The 19,837-nt window shown below is 39.7% G+C and overlaps 1 protein-coding gene across 1 annotated transcript in view; it reads right to left on the bottom strand.

Moving 5' to 3' along the window:
- arl15b (ARF like GTPase 15b) overlaps positions 1 to 19,837 on the bottom strand; it is a 104,412-nt gene that overhangs the window by 64,670 nt on the left and 19,905 nt on the right. Inside the window, exons 2-3 of the mRNA XM_015012409.2 lie at positions 2,758 to 2,902; positions 1,496 to 1,555 (exon numbers count right to left, since the gene is read on the bottom strand). Coding sequence (XP_014867895.2) covers positions 1,496 to 1,555; positions 2,758 to 2,902 — 205 coding nt within the window. The remainder of the gene's footprint in view (positions 1 to 1,495; positions 1,556 to 2,757; positions 2,903 to 19,837) is intronic.

The raw sequence follows: 19,837 nt of genomic DNA, 5'->3' as shown, positions 1-19,837 counted from the left end.
TAATAGCTCACTTTCTAAGTTAACCAGAAGAAAAGTTATAGAAAAATCTGAAATTATATTGAATTTAATAACAAAGAGGCAGGCTAACAAATATGCTTATAAAAAATGTCTACAATCCAGCTTAGTTTAATCTTCAGTGAGTTTAATAGATTAATTAAACTCACCTTGCCACCTAACCTGTCACGCTTTGGGTTTGAAAATACGGGAAATGCCGCCTGGAGTGGGAGGAGAGGGCGAATGAACGAACGTAAGATGGGGTGGAGGGGAGGAAATAGACCAGCGGACTGACGAACTGTTAGACCGGGGGACGAACACGGGGGGAAGCAATACGGGATATTTACGACACCTTCACTGGTCACACTCAGAAACTCATCTACCAGCCATGTACGATGCGCTCCGCCACCCGTTTCTTCAGACCGGGATATGAAATTTATTGTGCGGTTCGTCGGTAAAGCTACATTTACACGGTAAGCATCAGCTACTCAGCCGCCCGCCCTGTTCAGTCTATCCGCTCACCTCAGCGCTCTTCCCGCCGTTCGCTTTCAACCAGCAGCCCCGGAGGAGAAATGCTGCCGTACTCCAGGCATTCCCCCAGTCATTTTAAGGATGCTTATTGGTTCCCCAAAACGATAAAAAGTCGGGCATTATCATCAATCAATTAAATCCCCACGGGCCAATCTTGAAGATTGGACTTTATGCTGCTGAGACTTAGCTTTTGTCAACAACTCAGAGGCGGAAGTGAGAGCTCCGCGCAACGCAAATGAAGTCCCGGCCGGAACACGGTGCGCTAACTAATAAAACATAAATTAACGAAGCTTCGAGGCAGGTAAATTTTCCTCGAGGAATTTTAGTAATCGAGGTACTCGAATCATTCGAGGAATCGTTTCAGCCCTAATTGCAAGCCTTCTCAAATGCTTTGAGTAGGCTCCTCTGTCAAGCGATGGTTGTCTTTGAAGTGACTGATGAAATTTGACGTGGTAAGTGTTAAGTGCTGTTTTTCTCCTCATGGAACTTTCTTTCCGCATTTGATACACAAAGCCAGCATATTGTCTTCCTCCAAAACCTTAGAGAAACTATACAGCCTTTATCTTTTCTGTTTACTTGCAAGCTGGACTTCATTCCCAGTTTGGGAGTCATTCTGACTGACTTATGTTTATGTTTCTGTTGTTTGTGTGTACTTGTTATGTTATGTTTTTAAAAACTTATGACCAAGTTGTTTTCTGGCATGAGGGAATTTTAAAATGATTTATTTCCATTCAGAAATATATTTTCTGCAATTATATTGACGCTACTTAAACTCCCAGCATGTTTTCATAGAGGGGTGGGAGCCCTTCATTTAAAAAAATACAAAGTTACCCACACCACCGAACATGTCATCAGTGCTATTCGTTATGATATTGAACTGTTAGTAATGATGTCATAATTTCTTGATATCGGGCCGATAATTATCGTTCATCCTTACTTTAAAGGCTCTGAAGGAGAATGTGTTCCTTACCGCCAAGTTCTTTTACATTTAAGATGGCATTTGGAAATGGCACTGCCTTGATGCTGAAACCTGGAAACAGAAAACATAGAACACAAAAGGTAGATTAAGATTTCCTACATAAGAATTTTGCTACATTATTTACAAATAAATAATACTAATAGAAACTCACTACATAACCAAATTGGCTGAGAAGGCTGAGTGTAGATTTTTCTAATGCAAAATGGTTTTCTCACAGACAAAAAAAACAAAAAAAAAAACATATCTGAGTCATAAACAAGAACCCCCTTTTTGGTGGTCCAGAGAAGAAAGAGAGATGAAACACTAAGCAGAAAAGCATTATGTTGGGTTTATTGGAGAACAGAGTTAATATCTAAAGCATTTCTCTGAGTTATGTGGTCCTTCTTTGTGGGTGTGAATGGGAAACAGAAGAGCCCAGTGAAGAAACTTAGAGAAGAAATAGATTTAACTTGACTCTTTTCAAAACAACTCAAACACATGGAGGCAGAGATGCGGGAAATCGAAGACTATGACTTTCTACAAAGCTAAATTTATTGCCAAGTTTCATTTCAGAGCAAATTACAACAGAGAGAAATATTTGAGTGAAAAGTGAGCAAAGCCACAGGAGATTTCTGTCTTCATGTTTCTGCTCTTGTAAACATTGGCAGATGCAGGAGGCAACGACAGCTAACTCTTCTTTGAGAAACGTTCACTGAAATGTCTCTTTGCTAAGGTAGATAATTACCATATTTGATCTGGTGCGGGGTACCAAGCAGGAGGCACAGACAAAGGTTCAAAAACCCCAGAAAAGCAGAGACTTATTGTTATAAGCTGCACATTTGGGAGCTGCTTTATGTTTAACTTCAATGGGACAGACTAAATTTAAGATGGGACTTCTGCAACAGCTCAACGTGGCTGCTGTCAAAGACACGGGGAGGAGGAAGGGAACGTTGTTGTTCCTAAGGGACTGCAATGCATATAAGGAAAGCGACGTTCACTACCAGGAAAATTATGTGCACCAAGACAAGATCCTCCTGTCTTCCTAGATGCACATACAACACCAGCCTCCAAAGTGACTGGAGGAAAGAAACAAAGCTTGGGCTGGTGACATCCTGGCATACTCTCCTGGAACAAACACTGGGAACGTTCTTTCCCTTTGTGGAAAGCTCCCTCATCGGTTAAAAGGGAAATAAATTTTCTACAAGCATCTGCCCACCCAAACAAGACAATCTTAATATTCCATCGGTGCACTGTGATGTGCACTAAGCACATACCTGTTGTAGGAACGATGTTGTCAGTGCTCTCACCGCAGAGCCGCGAGAGCAGGCTGGTCTTCCCAGCTCCTGTCAGGCCGATGCACACCAAATCATATTCTGGTCTAGGTGGTGGGGGTCCTTTACAGCACAGTGCCCGAAAACACTGAAATAAAGTACAGAAATCAAAGAATGTGAAGCAGGCAGTACACACTGAGGAGATATGGAGGTGCTGGTCTTATTGAGAGGAATAAATACTGTCAGTATCGCCTCTTTACCATTTCATACGTTTTGGTACTGGGTGATTTGTGAGATACTTTTTTGGCTACAAAAAAACATAGCTATCAAGTCGTAGCTCCCTTTTGGGAGGTTTCATAATCTAACAATAGTACCAATTCTGACATCAGTTAATTGTAAGTTATTAAAGAATTAACTATGACGAAGAACTAATAAGCATCAATGACTGGAAAAATGAGTAGCACTGATTTCTACTTAATCAGAAAATTCTTCAAAAGAGAAATGAAAGGGGGGATATTTGAAGAACTTCCAGTACAATGAGGAGCAGCTGACAGTGAATCAGGAACAGGTTCTGGTGTGTTTTGTTTCTCTGGTTGCTAACTGTTGTATCTCAGGCCCCCTCCACGCCCAGGCCTTTTTCAGATCCCTCCCCTCAACAAAACTAAGACTGACACATAACTCTGGCCCCTTAATTTAACCTTAATCAAAAACTAGATTTATAAGTTGTCATATTTTAGATAATTTTAGAATGAGTTGTAATGCAGAAGAAGTTGGACAGGTCTTTATTTGAGCATAATAGCAACTGCACAAATAAAAAGGGTTTCAAAGTGAGGAGCTTCAGAGTGCTATTGTGTATATTTCCTTAAGCTGTGTGTGGTTACTTATGCAAGAAATAATTTAACTACCCAAATAACAAAAGAGGAACAATCACAAGTCAGTGCACAGCATCAGTTATTATAACTCGAAGCTACTGATCAGAAATCCGGGTGCAATGATGAACTCAGACATGAACCTTCAGAGAGACAACTGCAAAGTAATCCTATCACCTGAAGAACATTTCTTGGGTTAGAGGACTAATGTCCCAGAAGGATCTAGAGAAACTCGTTCTTATATTTACAAGTTTTCACCCAAAAATGAATCAGACAGCCACAGCTGATCAACAATCTCACTAAAACTAGGAAAATATAGCACATTATCCCAATTATAAAGTCCTTCTCTGAACTCCCTGTAGCTCAGAGAATAGACTTGGGAGAAAATATTTTTATTATTTTATAAATCTCCAAATGGATTAGCACCAAAATACATGATAGGGCTGTTGTCATTACATCAACCTTGAAGACCACTCAAGTATTTTGGTTCAAGTCTCCTCTACCTCTCCAGAGTCAGAACCAAAAATAGAAAAGCAGAATCCAGTTTTCTGGATCAAAACTTCCAGAAAACTGAAAAACAGCCGAAACACTGAGTTCATTTAAATAAAATCTTGAAAGTCACCTGGTTTTGATTAATAATAACCCAGGCATTAATCAATATATTGTATATTTGCTAGATAAGGGAATTTTACAAAATTCCATTTATTTTCTGTATGTTTATTACTTGGGTCATAATTGGTTAATGCATTATGTTTCTATGGTGTAAAGCACGTTGAACTACCTTGTTGCTGAAATGTGTTATAAACTTGACAATTTTGTCAAGGGCAGTTAAATTAAATGTTCAGTAAAAGTCATAATGAAAATATTTACTTAATTTGTACAGATTATTATAACCTGTGGATATATACACATGAACAAACCCACCATTAAGACAGATGCAGCTAAGTGGTGACCCAAGACGTTTTCGCTTGCATGTTGCACCCTGTCTGACTGGGCCATTACGGTCACTGAGGGCAGACCCTGTCACTCCATGAATCACGGCCTGGGACAGAGTCCCCTGCTGTGAGACATTAGGGAGCAAACGCAATGAGAACCGTGAATGAGATCCTTAAACTTGTGTGTGAAGAGATCAGTATCCAAAACTAAAGAGAGATCTCTTTTATTAGCAAGACAGGAACCGGTCTGGAGAAGGCAGAGCACACACACACACACACACACAGCACCCCATCCATCTTGTATATCACATTTCAGGTGGAACATCAACACGGGTTTTTTACTGCTCATGTCAGCAGATGACCCTGTTCTACCAAAGACTGTAACAAGAAGAAAAACCCATAAGGGCACGTGAACTTCTGTGCACGTAAAAGCTGATGTGATGGTACTTGTGTAGTTCCATTTATTAAGGATAATTTTACCATAAATTTGTTAACATCTGTCCATCCGTCTCAGGGCCACATAGGGACTCCGGTCTATGATCAGTAGTGACTAGAAATTAGGCATAAAACTTAGCATGCACATCTTTACTGCGTTTGATTAGTATGATATTTTGGAAAATGCACAATCTCGATATCAGATAAATGTGGTATGCAGAAGGCGGCAACAGATCAACAGCAACCTTGTTCCAACCCTCGGTTCTTCATCATACCCCCCAAAATATCAGCACCCACAAGGGTCAGTTTTCAGGGCTGCTGTTTGATGGGGATGTGGGGAATCTGCTTCAGCAGAACCAGACGTCGGCGGAGGAACCCGACCCTCCGACTCCTCCGTGAACCCACGCGTCTGCTTAAACAGGAAACATTCTCCTGTTCCAGAGAACGGGTAAGATCAGAAACACACGCATGTCAGATGGGCGAGCACATGTACAAACTTGGTTTAATTAGGTCCTTCTACTCTGTTGATTGCTCACCTCTTAGTGTCACCCCCTTTCCTTGCAGCTACATGTTACAGGCTTCTGTGGAAGATTAAATCAACTTCTCTGATGTCACTTCCGTGAGCCAAAAGTTAACATTAACGTGGAAAAGGGTGCGAGGCGTATAGTAAGTTATACGACTTATTTATCCACCCTCCTTCGAATGTAAATCACAACAAAGGCAACAAAGAAGGTTGCGGCCTTACTGGCTGCGTGGGAGGAAACAGAGAGGATTTCACAACAGTAACTAAAGGAGCTTCCAGGGCCTGACCCTGGGGTCCTCATGAACACAGTGGCCCCTGTGAGAGAAAGAGATGGCAGCTCCCACCTCTGGCCTTCTTTGACAGCACAAGATTGACGAGGAGAGCTGCTCAAAAGCCTCAAAGGGGAAAAATAAATATGTCGAAAGGCTTTTGCTTACCTCAAGGCTTGCCCCTGCCCCGTCACCCCCACAGTTGATGATTTGAGAGGCAGTGTGCTGTGTCACCGAGACAGAGAGCTCAAATCAGTCTGGCCCGTAACTACCCCCATAAATCTCCAAGTCATCCAGACAAACAGCTGAGATTATATGCAACGTGTACACTGCCTTGAAAAAGTACACAAACCCCTGAAGCTTTCAGATTTTTTTTTTTGTCCTTTCACAACCACCAATAGATTTTAATTCAGTCAAAAAATTTTCAGAAGCTTTGAACATCTCGTGGAGTATTCTTAAATCATCCATATCAAAATTAAAAGAGAATACCGCTATTGCAAACCTGCCGAGACATGGCAGTCCACCTAGCTGATATGCTAGGTAAGGAGAGGCTTTATCAGAGAAGCAGTCAAGAGATCCAGTTTAACAATAGAGGAGGTGCAGAGATCCCCAGCTCATACCTCTCATTTTGGGACAAAGTCCTAAAATGTTCTATTTGCAGTTTGCCAACATGCCATGTAGGGGAAACAGCAAAATGGGTGGAAGAAGGTGCTCCGCTCAGATGGGACCAAAAATAGCCTGCATTGAAAACACACTATGTGGAACGGAAATATTACACTACCCGTAAAGCCTGAAGAAACAATCTCCACCATTAAATGTGGTGTAAGCCTCCTGCTGTGGCGATGCTTTTCTTAGCAACTCCAGAGTACCTGGTCAGAGTTGATGGGAAAACAGATAGAGCTAAATACAAAGTAGTGCTAAAAGAAAAAAAAATGTTAAGAGACTGAAAAACACTTGAAATAGAGGTTTAACATCTCCGCAGAACAACCCAAAAGTGTTGGCCAGAGCTAAAATAGAAACATTTAAACTGAAGATTGTTTTGTTTGTTTGTTTTTTGTTTCATGAGCCTAAACACTATTGAGAATCTGATGAAAGACATAAAATGTCATGTTCATAATCAAATTAATTGAATATGAAGCATTTGGCAAGGAATAAAACATTTCTGTGTCTAAATATGCAGTTGAATTTGCTTCAAAAGTCAAAGCTGATTAAAAGGGGAAGCCATACGTCTCATAAATGTATTTATTTTTTAAATTAAAAATACATTAAATGTGGGGAAAAATATATATAATTTCCTTTCATTTAACAACATGTGCAACATGTTGTTGTTCTATTATGTAAAATCAAAAGAAATTAAATTTGCATTGTCAAAAGTAAACGATTTAGCATAACTGAAAATCAAGTGCCTTTACTGAAGCTATTATCAAACCCTTGTAAGAGCAAGGGAGTGCAATAAAGAAGGGACAACCATGCAGCTAAAACAACTCCACATATAAAGAGTCTGCCATCCCTAGACATTATTGATTAGCTGCCTCTTGTGGATTTGTTTCACCCGTACTTCCCTGAAAGACCTGCTGAGACATTACCTCACTGTTGTGGAAGCTTATTCGCTGGACTTAATGAAAATGAGAATCATATTGTTTAAGGCCAAAAGCAAAGTGTTTTCTACTCCCTTATATTCTGAATGAAATTGATGCATGGCTGACAAAAGAAAAATGAGCTCTTGGGTTCCAAGACATTTAATGGGTGATATAACTGAGCTTGCTGGCAATGAACCAGAGATCAAGTAGACGCTGATTTTATTAAGACATGGCAATGCTTCAACAATGGAGAACCTACTACCTAAAAAAGAAAGACACAGATGGCATGACTACTGTTGTTACATGTCTTTTGGCTACCGCCACTGATCTCTTTCAATCATGGCAGAGTCCTGTGAACTCAAGTCTGTCAATACAAAAGCGGCTAACGTACATTATTCCACAAATATTTCCAAAGTAAATCAACTTAAGAACTTTAGAAACAGGGTTCACATGAAGTCAATTAATTGCCATCCATCATCGTGAAAATTCATTGGCTGCAGTTGGACAGGCTCTTTTAGAGAAAACCACTCTGTATTTTTAGAGGTAATAAATGTGGGTTAGAGGGAAACCACAATCACCAGAGCAGCAGTCTAGTTCATGTTTCACTCTCATACTCTGTGGCTGGAGTCGAGATACCACAGGACAGGAATATAGGCAGAGGCTTGATGACAGCATGTTCCAAACTGAGGAACTCCTAACAAGCTCCCAGATTGTGTGGACTGTGTTTTCCCTGCCTCTGTTGAAGCACGACGTCCACCAATACTGCTGGAAACCACAGGAGACCTCCTATTAAAAAGACAAAGCACTTCAGACATTTAGAATCATTCACTAATAGTAAGTTTATTCAGATGTTTGGCAGACCTTATTCAAACTAATCAAAATATCAACCCATATTTTCTGGATGAGTATGATTTTATACCATGAGTTGTGGGAGTTGGCATTAAACTAAAAAGCCACATCAGAAGATATGTGATCGCAAATTACCTTTGAATATGAACAATAACAATAATAAGGCACTACGAGAAGGAGAAACAGAAATGTTGGTAAACAATTTTACTTGTTATTGCATGGTTTTGAAAGTGATGCAACAAACACTAGGTTTGAGCCTCTGAGGGGCTATAAGTGTTTCTGCTATTCCTTACATGAACTCTTATATAAATGTGGTTTGGTGATTGGCTGACAGGTTGGCATGGTGATGACCAGCATGGTAGATCTAACCCAGGTTAGTCTGGGTGGGTGGTGCTTGGTCAGTTAGTTGGATTAATGATTAGCTAGTTGACTGGTTGGTAATTTGGTAAGCTGGCTGAGTTGACTGACTAACTTAGCCACATAGTTAACCAATTAACCAGTCAGTTATATGGATACACCTTTTTATTAATTGTTATAATGCAAACTACTAACCTATTCCCAAAAATTAGACATTTTCTGTCAGTGTTTGCTGTGTACATCATATTAAAATAAAACAAAGTTTACACAAATATGTTTCAACAGACGTTAGAAAGAAAAATAAAATCAGTCGGTCAGACTATAAAAACAAAGCATCCATAGATCCAAAGTTTTCTGAATAAAGATGACAATATTTCCAATAAACATGATGTGAATCAATCCATAAAAAGTTGAATCTTTCTTAGGAATTTCTTTCACACATTCAAGGAAGATGTCACATGTGTTGATGAGCTTAAATTGGTTGCACTATGGAAACAAAGCTAACGAATCCAAACAACTTCACAAGAACCAAAGGCAATCCCCGAGAACACAACAAAAAGCAAACAGATGTTTCCTTGCTGGATGTGCCTTCCTGACAACAGAGGAAAGAAGAGACGAAGACATAAAAAAAAAAAAAAAACCGAGGACATCTAAGACACTGGCCCGAGTACACATGGCCACTACAGCCAGACAGACACAGGACACTGATGGGCGAGCAGGCCGTTTTTATTTTTCCAGACCAAGTGTCGGGACAACACTTGCGTGCAGGGCTCACTCTTGACCTTTGCAAATGACAGTCCTTTATATGGGCCTCCCAGCGGAGGAGCAGCGCTAACAGCTATGTGTGTAATACACACCATCCACAGTCATAACACGGGTGTGCGGCGGAGGAGGACATACAGGAAAGTAGGCTATCAGGGATGAAGGAAAACGTAGAGGGGGGGGCAGGAGAGGTAGAGAGAGAGCAAGACGGAAAGAGGGGGGAGGATGGATAGCAACATTCATTCATCCTCAGTCACCCCCCAACAACCTCCCACCCCCTTCAGTTGTTGTTGTTATTTGCCGCTTTGAAGCCAGTTCAGGGCAGGGGGAGTGAATGGTGGGACACAGTATGGTTACAGTGAGTGAAAAGGGGTGGGGTTGGGGGGGGGAACTATGCATGCCATTCTCGTTAAGGGGTGAGAGAGGCATGGTAGACACTCGGGACTCTTCCCATGTTTTCAACCAGACTGGATCTCTGCCATACATTTTATTGACATTAGCAGATCTGCAGGTTTGGTTTCTAAAATCCTCAATGCATTTTTTTATAAACCACTATTACAATCATCGCCCGCCTGAAAGGAGAATTTCCCTGAGGGTGGAGAAAAAAAAAAAAAAAAAAGACACAAAGGGTATTGTGCTTGTTACTGCAGGCACGACAGACTGTTTTCTTAACATCCCCGACAGCAGAATAAATAACACAAAAAGTGGATTTGGCATTGATAAACTCCGACGTGCCTTCAACCGGAGCTGCAGGTGATGAAATCCAAGATTTACTTCGATTCAACTAAACAAAACAAAATGAAAAAAAAAAAAAAAAACACGTTAGGGACACCAAACAGGTGGCATTCATTACCCAGAACATCAAAAACAGATCATCTCCACAAATGCACAAATACATAAAGCAGCTACAGTATATTAATAATTTTATAATGTGGTTATATCCCCGTCTGCAGCAACTCCAACACCCGTCTGGTGCAGCAGCCAGAATCTAACCCAAGGTCCATAACGTGTGCAGAAAAGGGAAAACCGAGCTTTAAAACTGCTTTGCAGGCACATCATCTTTTCATTCTAAAGCAAGATGCATCTCTCCCCCCCCCCCAAACACACACACACACACACACACACACACACACACACACACACACACACACACACTCCCTCCTTCCCTATCAACCCCTGCAAACCAATTCATTCATCCCACTTCTGTCTGTCTGGCCCTCATTTCAGAGCTCCAACACTTTTGCCCTGACGCTAAGGTGTCTGGACAAGGAGACAAGCTTGAACACACACAAGCACACGCACACACACCGCCCTAAAGTGAAGTTAGAGCGCCCCCAGCTTTTTGACGAAACACACTGCATCAACTAAGCTGAAGAGGCAGAAGCAATGTTTTATCTTAATAAAAAGTGAGTGAAAATAAAATATATATTATTGCATTTTCTTTGTACTATTTCTTTCTTTATACACTGAATACAAAGTCTTCAAGAAAATAAAAGAAAATTACAACAGGAATCAATTTTAGACAAGAGAACTAAAAAAAAAAGAAAAAAAGACAACTGCCACTTCTATCAAATAAATATTTCATCACCACATTAGTATGGATAAAAAAAGTTGTTGCGACTGACAATCTAAAATCTTCATCTCATTTTAAATGTCAAACCAAGACATGTTTATATTGTGGATAATTCGACCAACAGGTTGGAGCTTCCTGTTTCTATAAGCGGTCCCAGGGTTAGCCCTCTCCTATCTCGGCCAACATGGTAGCTTGTGACCCTGTGTGGCTGATGAGGAGGCCAGATCAAAGGCAGAGTGGGAGCCTTGGAAAAACACTTGGGCTGAGAATGGACGGGATATCTGTCAGGAAGCCTTTCCCACTGGGCTCACAAGTGCTAGAGCCCAGAGATCGGGTTACCACCCCAAAAATGCCGACTTGAAAGTGGGGCTACGCTCTAATCCACATACATCGGACTATGTCTGTCCTCTACTTGCACTCCACCACCAATCATATATTCCCCTCCTTCCCCCTCGCACTCCTCCAACGTTGCCCATCGTTGAGCCACTGCCAAACCACAACAACGTAGCTCGTCCACAAGTCCTCTCTGTACCCTGCTCCCAAAACCTTCCCCCCCACCCTCAGAAAAAGAGAAACGCTCATGCTTCATCACAGAGGATTAACAGGAAACCCTGACACAACCTATTGTGGAGGAGATACAGGGGGCTTGGGTGGTTTTGCCACCTCAAGAGGGTCTTTATCTATTCTCTTCCACAGGGTTTTCAGGAAAGGATCCTAGAGGACTTCATGCCCTGAGCTTCCTTACCAAACGCAAAGTCCTAAACACACAAGCACCTCTATAACTTTCAGCTCCACAGACAAGGGACAGATGCTGGCAGTAGCATGCCGTGTCTAAGAAAAGAAGGACGCAGAGATAAAGACGCTGGAGCAGCGGATGGTGCATTTTTTGAAGTCTGTAAGATAATGGGAGCATTTGAGACAAGGACGGTGCGTGTGTGTGCGCGCACACACGTGTGTGTGTGTGTGTGTGTGTGTGGCAGTGGGGTGGGGGCGGCTGTCAGTGCTGTAAATCTGGACGTCAATAACAGGAAGACTGTTGCAGGACCATTACCATAAATCTGACAAACGCCGAGTTGATGGGAGGCTGTATCTGTCTGGTAAGGGACCAGTCTAGACGCTCCTATTGAGGGGTCCAGCAGTGTAGCCTTGTTAGTTTGCTGCACCATCTGGATGTGGCAGTAAGTGCCCGCTGCTACAGTTCACACACATACACACACCCTTCTCAATACCGCAGCAATAGTGATATTTCTGGGTCTTTGCCCAGACTTTTTATAGCCCAATGTAAGAATTTTCAAAAAGCTATTATGTAAAATCAAATTCCTGTAAATCTTTTGGAATCTGGTCAACACAGCTGTGGAAAAACTAGATGCATAGAACAAGGGTGTCCAATTTCGGTCTTCAAGAATCCATGCCCTTAAAAAAAAAAAAAAAAAAGAGATTGATTGATGGTTCATCACCAGACATCTGCAGAGTTTATTGCTGAGGACGTAATTTGGCCATTACTACAGCTGCATCTGAGCAGGAGGTTTCCAACTCCAGTCCTTAAGAACCAGGTATTGAAATATGTAAGACTGTAAACTAATGATATCTAAATACTATAGAAATAAATCATCTCCTAAAATAAATAAAAATTAGGTTTCTTAAACAATCCCAGACCCGATCACAGTGTTTTTAAATGACCACCATCAGTCTCTGTCAAAACTCATCTCCTGATATCTGTTTTTAAATTTTCTTTCTGTGATTTGTCTGGCTATGCCTTGTCTTGTTTGATCATGTTTTTTTTAAGACCACTTTTTGAACACATGTAGACTATTTTCATGACACATCTAACAAAACCAAGTAATGGGCTGTCAAATATATTTGAAGATCTAACAAATCTGGGATTTCTCTCAACAATCTATGTGGTTTGAATCCCTTATAATGACATCCATTGAGTGAGAGACTGAATTGACTGCTGGAGCTCCCTGTGTCGTGTGACTTGCCCTACCTATCCTCAAATAACATCAGCTGTCCCTGATGAACGATGCAAAGAGCAGCTGAAAACCAAGTAATTCAATTTAATGATGTTCAAAGCAATATGTACAGCATATAAAGCATGAATCCTGAAAAAGAAGTCTGTTTGAGAGTATTTCTGTTAAGTAAGAAGGAGGTGTGGCTTTGTTATATTGACAGATTTGCTGAATAAAGACTTCTTGTCAGACTGGCAGGTAACACACACATCCATATAAAGACATCTACACTACTTTTATAACATTTTGGATACTTGATTTAAAAAAAAAACATTGATTGCATGACAGATGAAATGTGAAGGATTTGTTATGTAGTTTGGTGTGAGAATTCCACAATATTTGGTGATTCAAACTTTCCATTTCCTTTAAAGAAATATTACACAGTCGTTTTGTGGGTCCGTACTGCCTTTGATCATTTCTACTTCAAAATCACAACTTAAACAAAACTTAAACCAGTTCAGGCTCTTCACGATGCAAATGTAGGATTTATGAAACCTCATATTCAATTTGGGGAAACAAGAAAGGGAGCTTTTTGCAGTGCTTTCTGGAGGACCACAATGTATTAATACAAGTATCACAAACAACATATGTAAAAGTAAAATTTGGATGTAAATATACTACCCTGATTAGAGATTATTTAAAACGGTTCAGAATTTGTGAAATCGTTACTCCATTTGCTAGAAAAAAAAAAAAAAAACTTTTCCCACACATACTGCTGAAATCTAGTCTTGTTCTCATACATTTCATGCGCCATCTTGTCCCATGAGTTGGATGAAACAGTTAAATAGCAAATAGATAGTCTTGTCAGTGTTTGTATAATTATCTTGCATTTATTTCACCAGAGGACGTATGACAGACACAGAGTGGCTTATAATCCTAACTGTGCTTTCTAAAAAACAATTTCACTAAAATATTACAGCAATTTAATATAATAAGGTCTCTGCCACAAAACCTTGTTGCACTCCTAAAATTTGGTCAAGATTATGGCAAATAAACTAACCATACACAAAGATATAGTACTAAATACAAAAACGGTCTTAAAAGTGCAAAGTGAGATGACATGCGATAGCAGAATTACAAGTTGTCTTCTGTAACCTATTAACCATAACTTAAGCAGCCATAAGCCACATAAGGTCTCCAAATTCTGCATGTCTACAAGGATATGAACTGATCATGACATGATATAAGAAACAGGATAATGCTACAGAGGCCAATTTGGCATCCAAAAGGAGAATAAATGATATGGATCAAAGAAATGTATAAAACTGTGCAGTGTCAGATGCTTTTAAGTATCTCACTTTGAAGTTTATTCAGATTCAAAACTGCTGTTGCAGGCTTAAATGTGCTCTTCTTATACAACAGGGTTTGCATAACAAAATAACTTTGTCTTGCAACAAAGCCAAAGGAGTTCACCTGAAGAGAAACTGGGTCTGATCCAAGATTTCAACCAGAACTGTGTGGGTTCTACATCGACTCCCCTTCAGTGAGGCCATGAGGGGGTCAAAGCAACGCCTGGGGGCTTTCATGATGGTTTATTACTTTCCCTATTTTTTTTATTTTTTTTTACAGAATTGCTCAAGTGTACCCTCATCAACAAAGTTCATAACCTTCTATCTCCCACACTATTGAGACTGAAATGTTAATTGCCCCCCAAAAAAACAAACAAAAGAGAAGCAATGCTGTTTGCCAATGTATGAAAATAAGTCACACAGATGGAGGTAACTGGACAGTAGGCTAAATATTAAGCATGTTTTAATGTGCATGACAGAGAGAAAGCAATCAAAGCAAGAAGCAGATCCACTTACATTCAGCACAAATTCAGAGGCCAGATCCTGTCAAAACAAGCAACCAAAACAACCCTCGTTGCCGTGACCAGTACATGTAGTATCCCAACTAGAAGCTACTGTGTTTTCTGACATTTCCTGGAAAATTATTACAGACACAAAACAAGAACAGCAGCATTAAGGGACCCACACCGGGGGATGTTTGAGAGCTCTAAGTTGCCGTACAACAGACATTAGCAGCTGCTACAGAATTGCTACCTTCACTCAAATGTTGCAGCAATTTCCCACCAACCACATCACTTAACCTCTAACACAACTCACCTGAACATGCAGGGTGTTTGAACATTAGAGGGACACTAATGGCTCAATTTATAGTTAAGCTCATTATTGTTCATATTGCTGGCAAGGTAAGATTTTAGATTATTTTCATTCAAACAAGAAGTCTGTTTTTGAAAGTAAATGAGAGGTATCAGGTATCTCTTAAGCATTAAAACGTTACAAAAAAAGAGCACCAGTTTATAATATTTGCATTAATGAATTATGCATCTTTTTTATCTTAAAAAATGGCCATTGCTGAGCTTATATATACTTTTTCCTATGTATAATAGAAAAATCTTCGTGCATGTTTCCACTGGTGTTTTGATAATTTATCTTTGGTGATGAGCTCTACGTCTTTGAGGTTGGAAGGCCTCCTTCCGAACACACTAATGTTTAGCTACCTCCACGGATTCTCTGACAGATTTTAGTCGGGACTCTGACTAAGCTCCTCCAAAAGCTTAATATTGTCCCTATTAAAAACAAAAATGCTAGTTAAATTAAAAAAACAAACTAAGACCTAAGTATGTCAGGCATATAAATAGTTTTGGGCTTAACTGTACCTGCATTAAAATATCTTCCCAGTTAGTCAGTTGGACCGTGAACAGGAACAAATAAATACATAAAATGAGATCCTGATGTCACAGCAGGACAATGTACCAGGTTTAGCATTAGTTAACTGACTTAATTCCACACCCTTGATCCCAATTACACATGCAATGTTCAGAACAGGATCCCATCAGGAAACACAAATAGCTTGAAGATGTGACATGACTTAATACTCAATAAATTACCCGTCATATCCTCACATTTATACCCACCAAATGTGTTTCCAGTACATCAGCATACATAGCAAGATAGAGAAAGCACAACAGCAGCTTACAAGAAAGCAAAAATCTGAGGAAATGCAAAGGCATCTGCACTCAGACAGGGAGATCTTTACTCAATGAGACAGCCAGAGGGCAGATAAGATGGCAAACAGAACTGAGGGGTTCAAGGAGTACCCCTTGGGAATGTTAAAATGTATACATTTTAAAAGTGGGACAGGCAAGTTGCTTGCTTACATTAGCATGTGGCTGCAGCAAACACTTTCATGGGGACAGTGTAGGGTAAAAAGATGTTTTGCTGCACACATACAAGGGATCAAAGCTTGAGGGGCCCCCTTTTGAAGGCCCCGAAACTAGTGTGCATGAACCAAAGCGGGGGAGTGTGAGGGGCCTCATCTCACAGACATAATAAGGATAAGTGGGTGGGGAGGGTACTGTCTCACTTGCATCATTTGTAGCCCATTTTCATACAGAATGAATCTACTGACAGCTAACCAAATAGAAAAAAATGTCATACAACTCTCTTTCCTCTGAAACATGTAATGAAGGATCTCCTCATCTGCTATAAGACAAAATTAAAAGTAAATTATGAAAATCATGAGAAGCTGATTATCCATATTATAGACTAAAGTCAGTTTTTTACCAGTAGGGGATTTTATTAATAGTTACCAAAAAAGAAATAGGAAAAGTGAGAAGGGTGAATGATATGCAACAAAGAAATCAAACTCAATGGGAGGAATCCCTGACGGAGCAATGAAGGGAGATGAGAAGCAAGTGGAACTATGAAGGAAGGCATTGGTCATGGTATGGCAAACTTTACTAAAACATGAAACTTCATATAAACTCTTTATCTCGAACCCCAGTAAATATATGCTTAGCAGTAGGTTTGCACAATACTCGAAAATTAATGATAATGGTGATTTGTACACCATTACCTACACTGTGTCTTGGGTAGGATTACCTGCATCAGATGTTGGCATCTAATGACTCCATTCAACAGACTGAATATTTTATGCAAAGTATGTATTCATGTATTAACCTGTCCACTGATTTTGTGGTGATACTTTGAGTCAAGGTATTGTCAGAAATGAAACTCTACATTCTCAAACTTTCTCTTTTAATAAGGAGACGTCACCGCTTTAAAAAAAAAAAAAAAAAAGCATCATCTGTGTTACTTGGAAGCCATAATTAATTTGCACATGCCAGGCTCTAATGTGAAAGTGAAACGAGTACCTAACATTTAACATGAGATAAATAAGATTTGAAGCTTTGATATATCAGAAGATTTTCCGTTTCTTTTTGGACAAGTTTGCTTTTGTACTCCAGTTCACTAGAGTGCTGTTATTCATTAGTAGAGTTCAGTAAAGGGTCTGTATAGAGTGTTGAATAAAAGGAGAAAACTAAACAAGATAAAAATACAGCGAGCTAAGAATAAATAACATTTTATTTAAATAAACTAGATATCCAACAGGACATGAACACATTAAAAAACTCCATGAAAGGAAAATCTTGCAAAGATGGTAGAAAGTTTGGAAAGAGTTAACTGCCACACATCAGCCATATTGACAATTACCTTGTTCTGATTCCATTGTGCTCTTCCAGAATACTGTATTCATGCTTTAGATATTTATCAGAAAGTTTTGCTCATTCCAGTAGAGCTTTCTTCAGAATATCAGGTCTTTCTGTCCCAAAACTCTTTCCACTGAGACAGAATCTAAGACTTGAAAGCATTAAAGCACAATTGTTAGACATTAACCAGACACATAGTTTTAACCTTTGCTGAAGAACCTTCAGCTTCATTCCCAGGGACTGGCTAAGTAAAAGGGTCAATCTCTTTAATAGGCCTTCATTAAGCACAGTTAGTGTCAACAGTTAATTATGGAAATTAGGAGACCCCTCTTGTAGGTTGTGGATCTATGGCCTCTTCCTTTCATTGTGGCCTCACAAAAAAAAAAAAACACGCCGTACTGCGAGACCATAAACACTGCCCACAGCCCATCCCACGTCAGTCAAGCACGCCTCCCCTCCTCACTCATTTAAAGATCCAAATTGGAGGTTCATGGTTCTGATACTTAAACAGAGTCCCATGAAACCCCTGAGCAGAAGGTATCATGAAGTTGCTAAAATGTGAAGAACAAATCAGCACTAAAACAGCCAATTAAGCAAAGCCTGAGTAGTTTAACAATGACAACTCACTTCTTAATATTTAAAACCTCCATGTGGAAGTTTTAAGGCCTTGGAAATCATTGGGAATCATCAATCACATACTCTAGGCGCTTTTTATATATGGTTGGTTGATTGTTTGTAGCGTAAAACACGCGCACACACACACGCACCGTGTTTATAGACAGGTCAGAGATAAAATTCTGGAGAAATTTGAAGCAGAGTTAGATTAAAAGACAATATCCACAGCTTTGAATATCTGACAAAAAAGAGCACTCTTCAACCAATATTTAATAACCTCCTATTTTGGCTTATACAGAAGGCATTGATGAAAGTAGCAACCAAGAAACAGTGGTGACAGAATCTGTCAATAGAAAAAAATCAAGTATTTTACCCCACTAAGCTGACCTTTATGAGAAAGTGGCAAGAGGAAAACATTTTTTTTTCTTTTTAAATTTTTTTGACTCACATCTTGGTTTATTGACTGGAATGAGAACAGAAAATGTGGAGAGAGAAAAACTAAGCAAAGACATGCAGCAAAGATCCCACTGACAGAAATCGAACCATGGGTGGCTGCGTTGAGAACTAATAGCCTGCATACATGGAGCGGCCACGAAATGTCCTCACACCACGCACCGCCCCAAGGAAACCACTGTTTACAATAAGCTAAGAACTCATGTTTGCAATTTACAAGGTGCTCTGGATCAAATGAGATCAAATGTAACTTTTTGGTCTACGTGCAAAACACCATGTGAGGTGGAAAACTACTACTACATACAACCTTGAACATACTGTTCCTTATAAATCAAACCATAATTGGAATATTTAGGCAGTTTGGGGCAACTTTAAACCTACCAAATCATGGCTATAAACTCAGACCAGGCTAGATATTAATCAGAGATGCACCTTACGTAACTCTGGAGGATCCACACTGCCCAATTTTTAGCAAGTGTGGATCTGCTAAAAATCCACATTTTTTTGTTTTCAAAAAGATTTTTGAAAACAGTGAATTAATTATCTACTTTACTTTTTTGATATGTCACATAAAATTACAAGGTTCATTAAAGTGTCTGGTTTGTAACTTGACAAACTGTCTAAAAACTTTCCAGGGAAAAATGCTATACCCTGTACTGTATCCAACTTTTATCTCCTTCTGCTTTTGAAGGGCTGGGAGGATAACATGTGACCTCTGCCCTGAAATGAACCGAGAACTGGTTAACGAGCCTCCAAACCCTACTTTGCTTTTTTCATAGCATTTTCTCTTTTAAATTAGAGTATCACAATGGTTATGTAATTTTAAAACGACTACCAGATTGTGATCCCGGCTGGTTTTACTCCGTCACCATGTGATGCAATTGTCATATTTTATTTTGATACAAGAAAGAGCATCTTTCAACAAGCCCACAGACCCTCAGCAGTTTATACCTCAGTAGTTACCCAAAAGCCAAATTGAGCAATGTTGCTCCCATGACTGGTTTTCATTTAGATATACAAGTGGGAGTCTTGCACAACCAGATAAAAAAATAAAGATAAAAAATAAAGATGATTCATACGTACTTCACATAATGTGAAGGTCTTTTCCATATGAAACTAGCATAGGATGAGGAAGGATGTCCAGAAGACATGGTGCCAGTATTGTTGTTGTACACGTGACCATGTGTAAGCAATAGAATCAAAATCTAAAAGACAGAAAAAAATGTCTCACCGTGCTTTTTATCCTACATCTGGATTCAAGACCATGTTTTAAATGAAACATCTCCATCACACTGATGGGCGCAGGCCTTGCATTTCTACGGAGCGTAAAGATTTAAGCCAATCCCAATCCTCTATGCA

Source organism: Poecilia mexicana, unplaced genomic scaffold, assembly GCF_051168715.1.
Source record: "Poecilia mexicana isolate PSO_F unplaced genomic scaffold, ASM5116871v1 scaffold_9, whole genome shotgun sequence".
NCBI lineage: Eukaryota > Metazoa > Chordata > Actinopteri > Cyprinodontiformes > Poeciliidae > Poecilia > Poecilia mexicana.
This window is presented reverse-complemented; position numbering and strand designations above follow the sequence as displayed.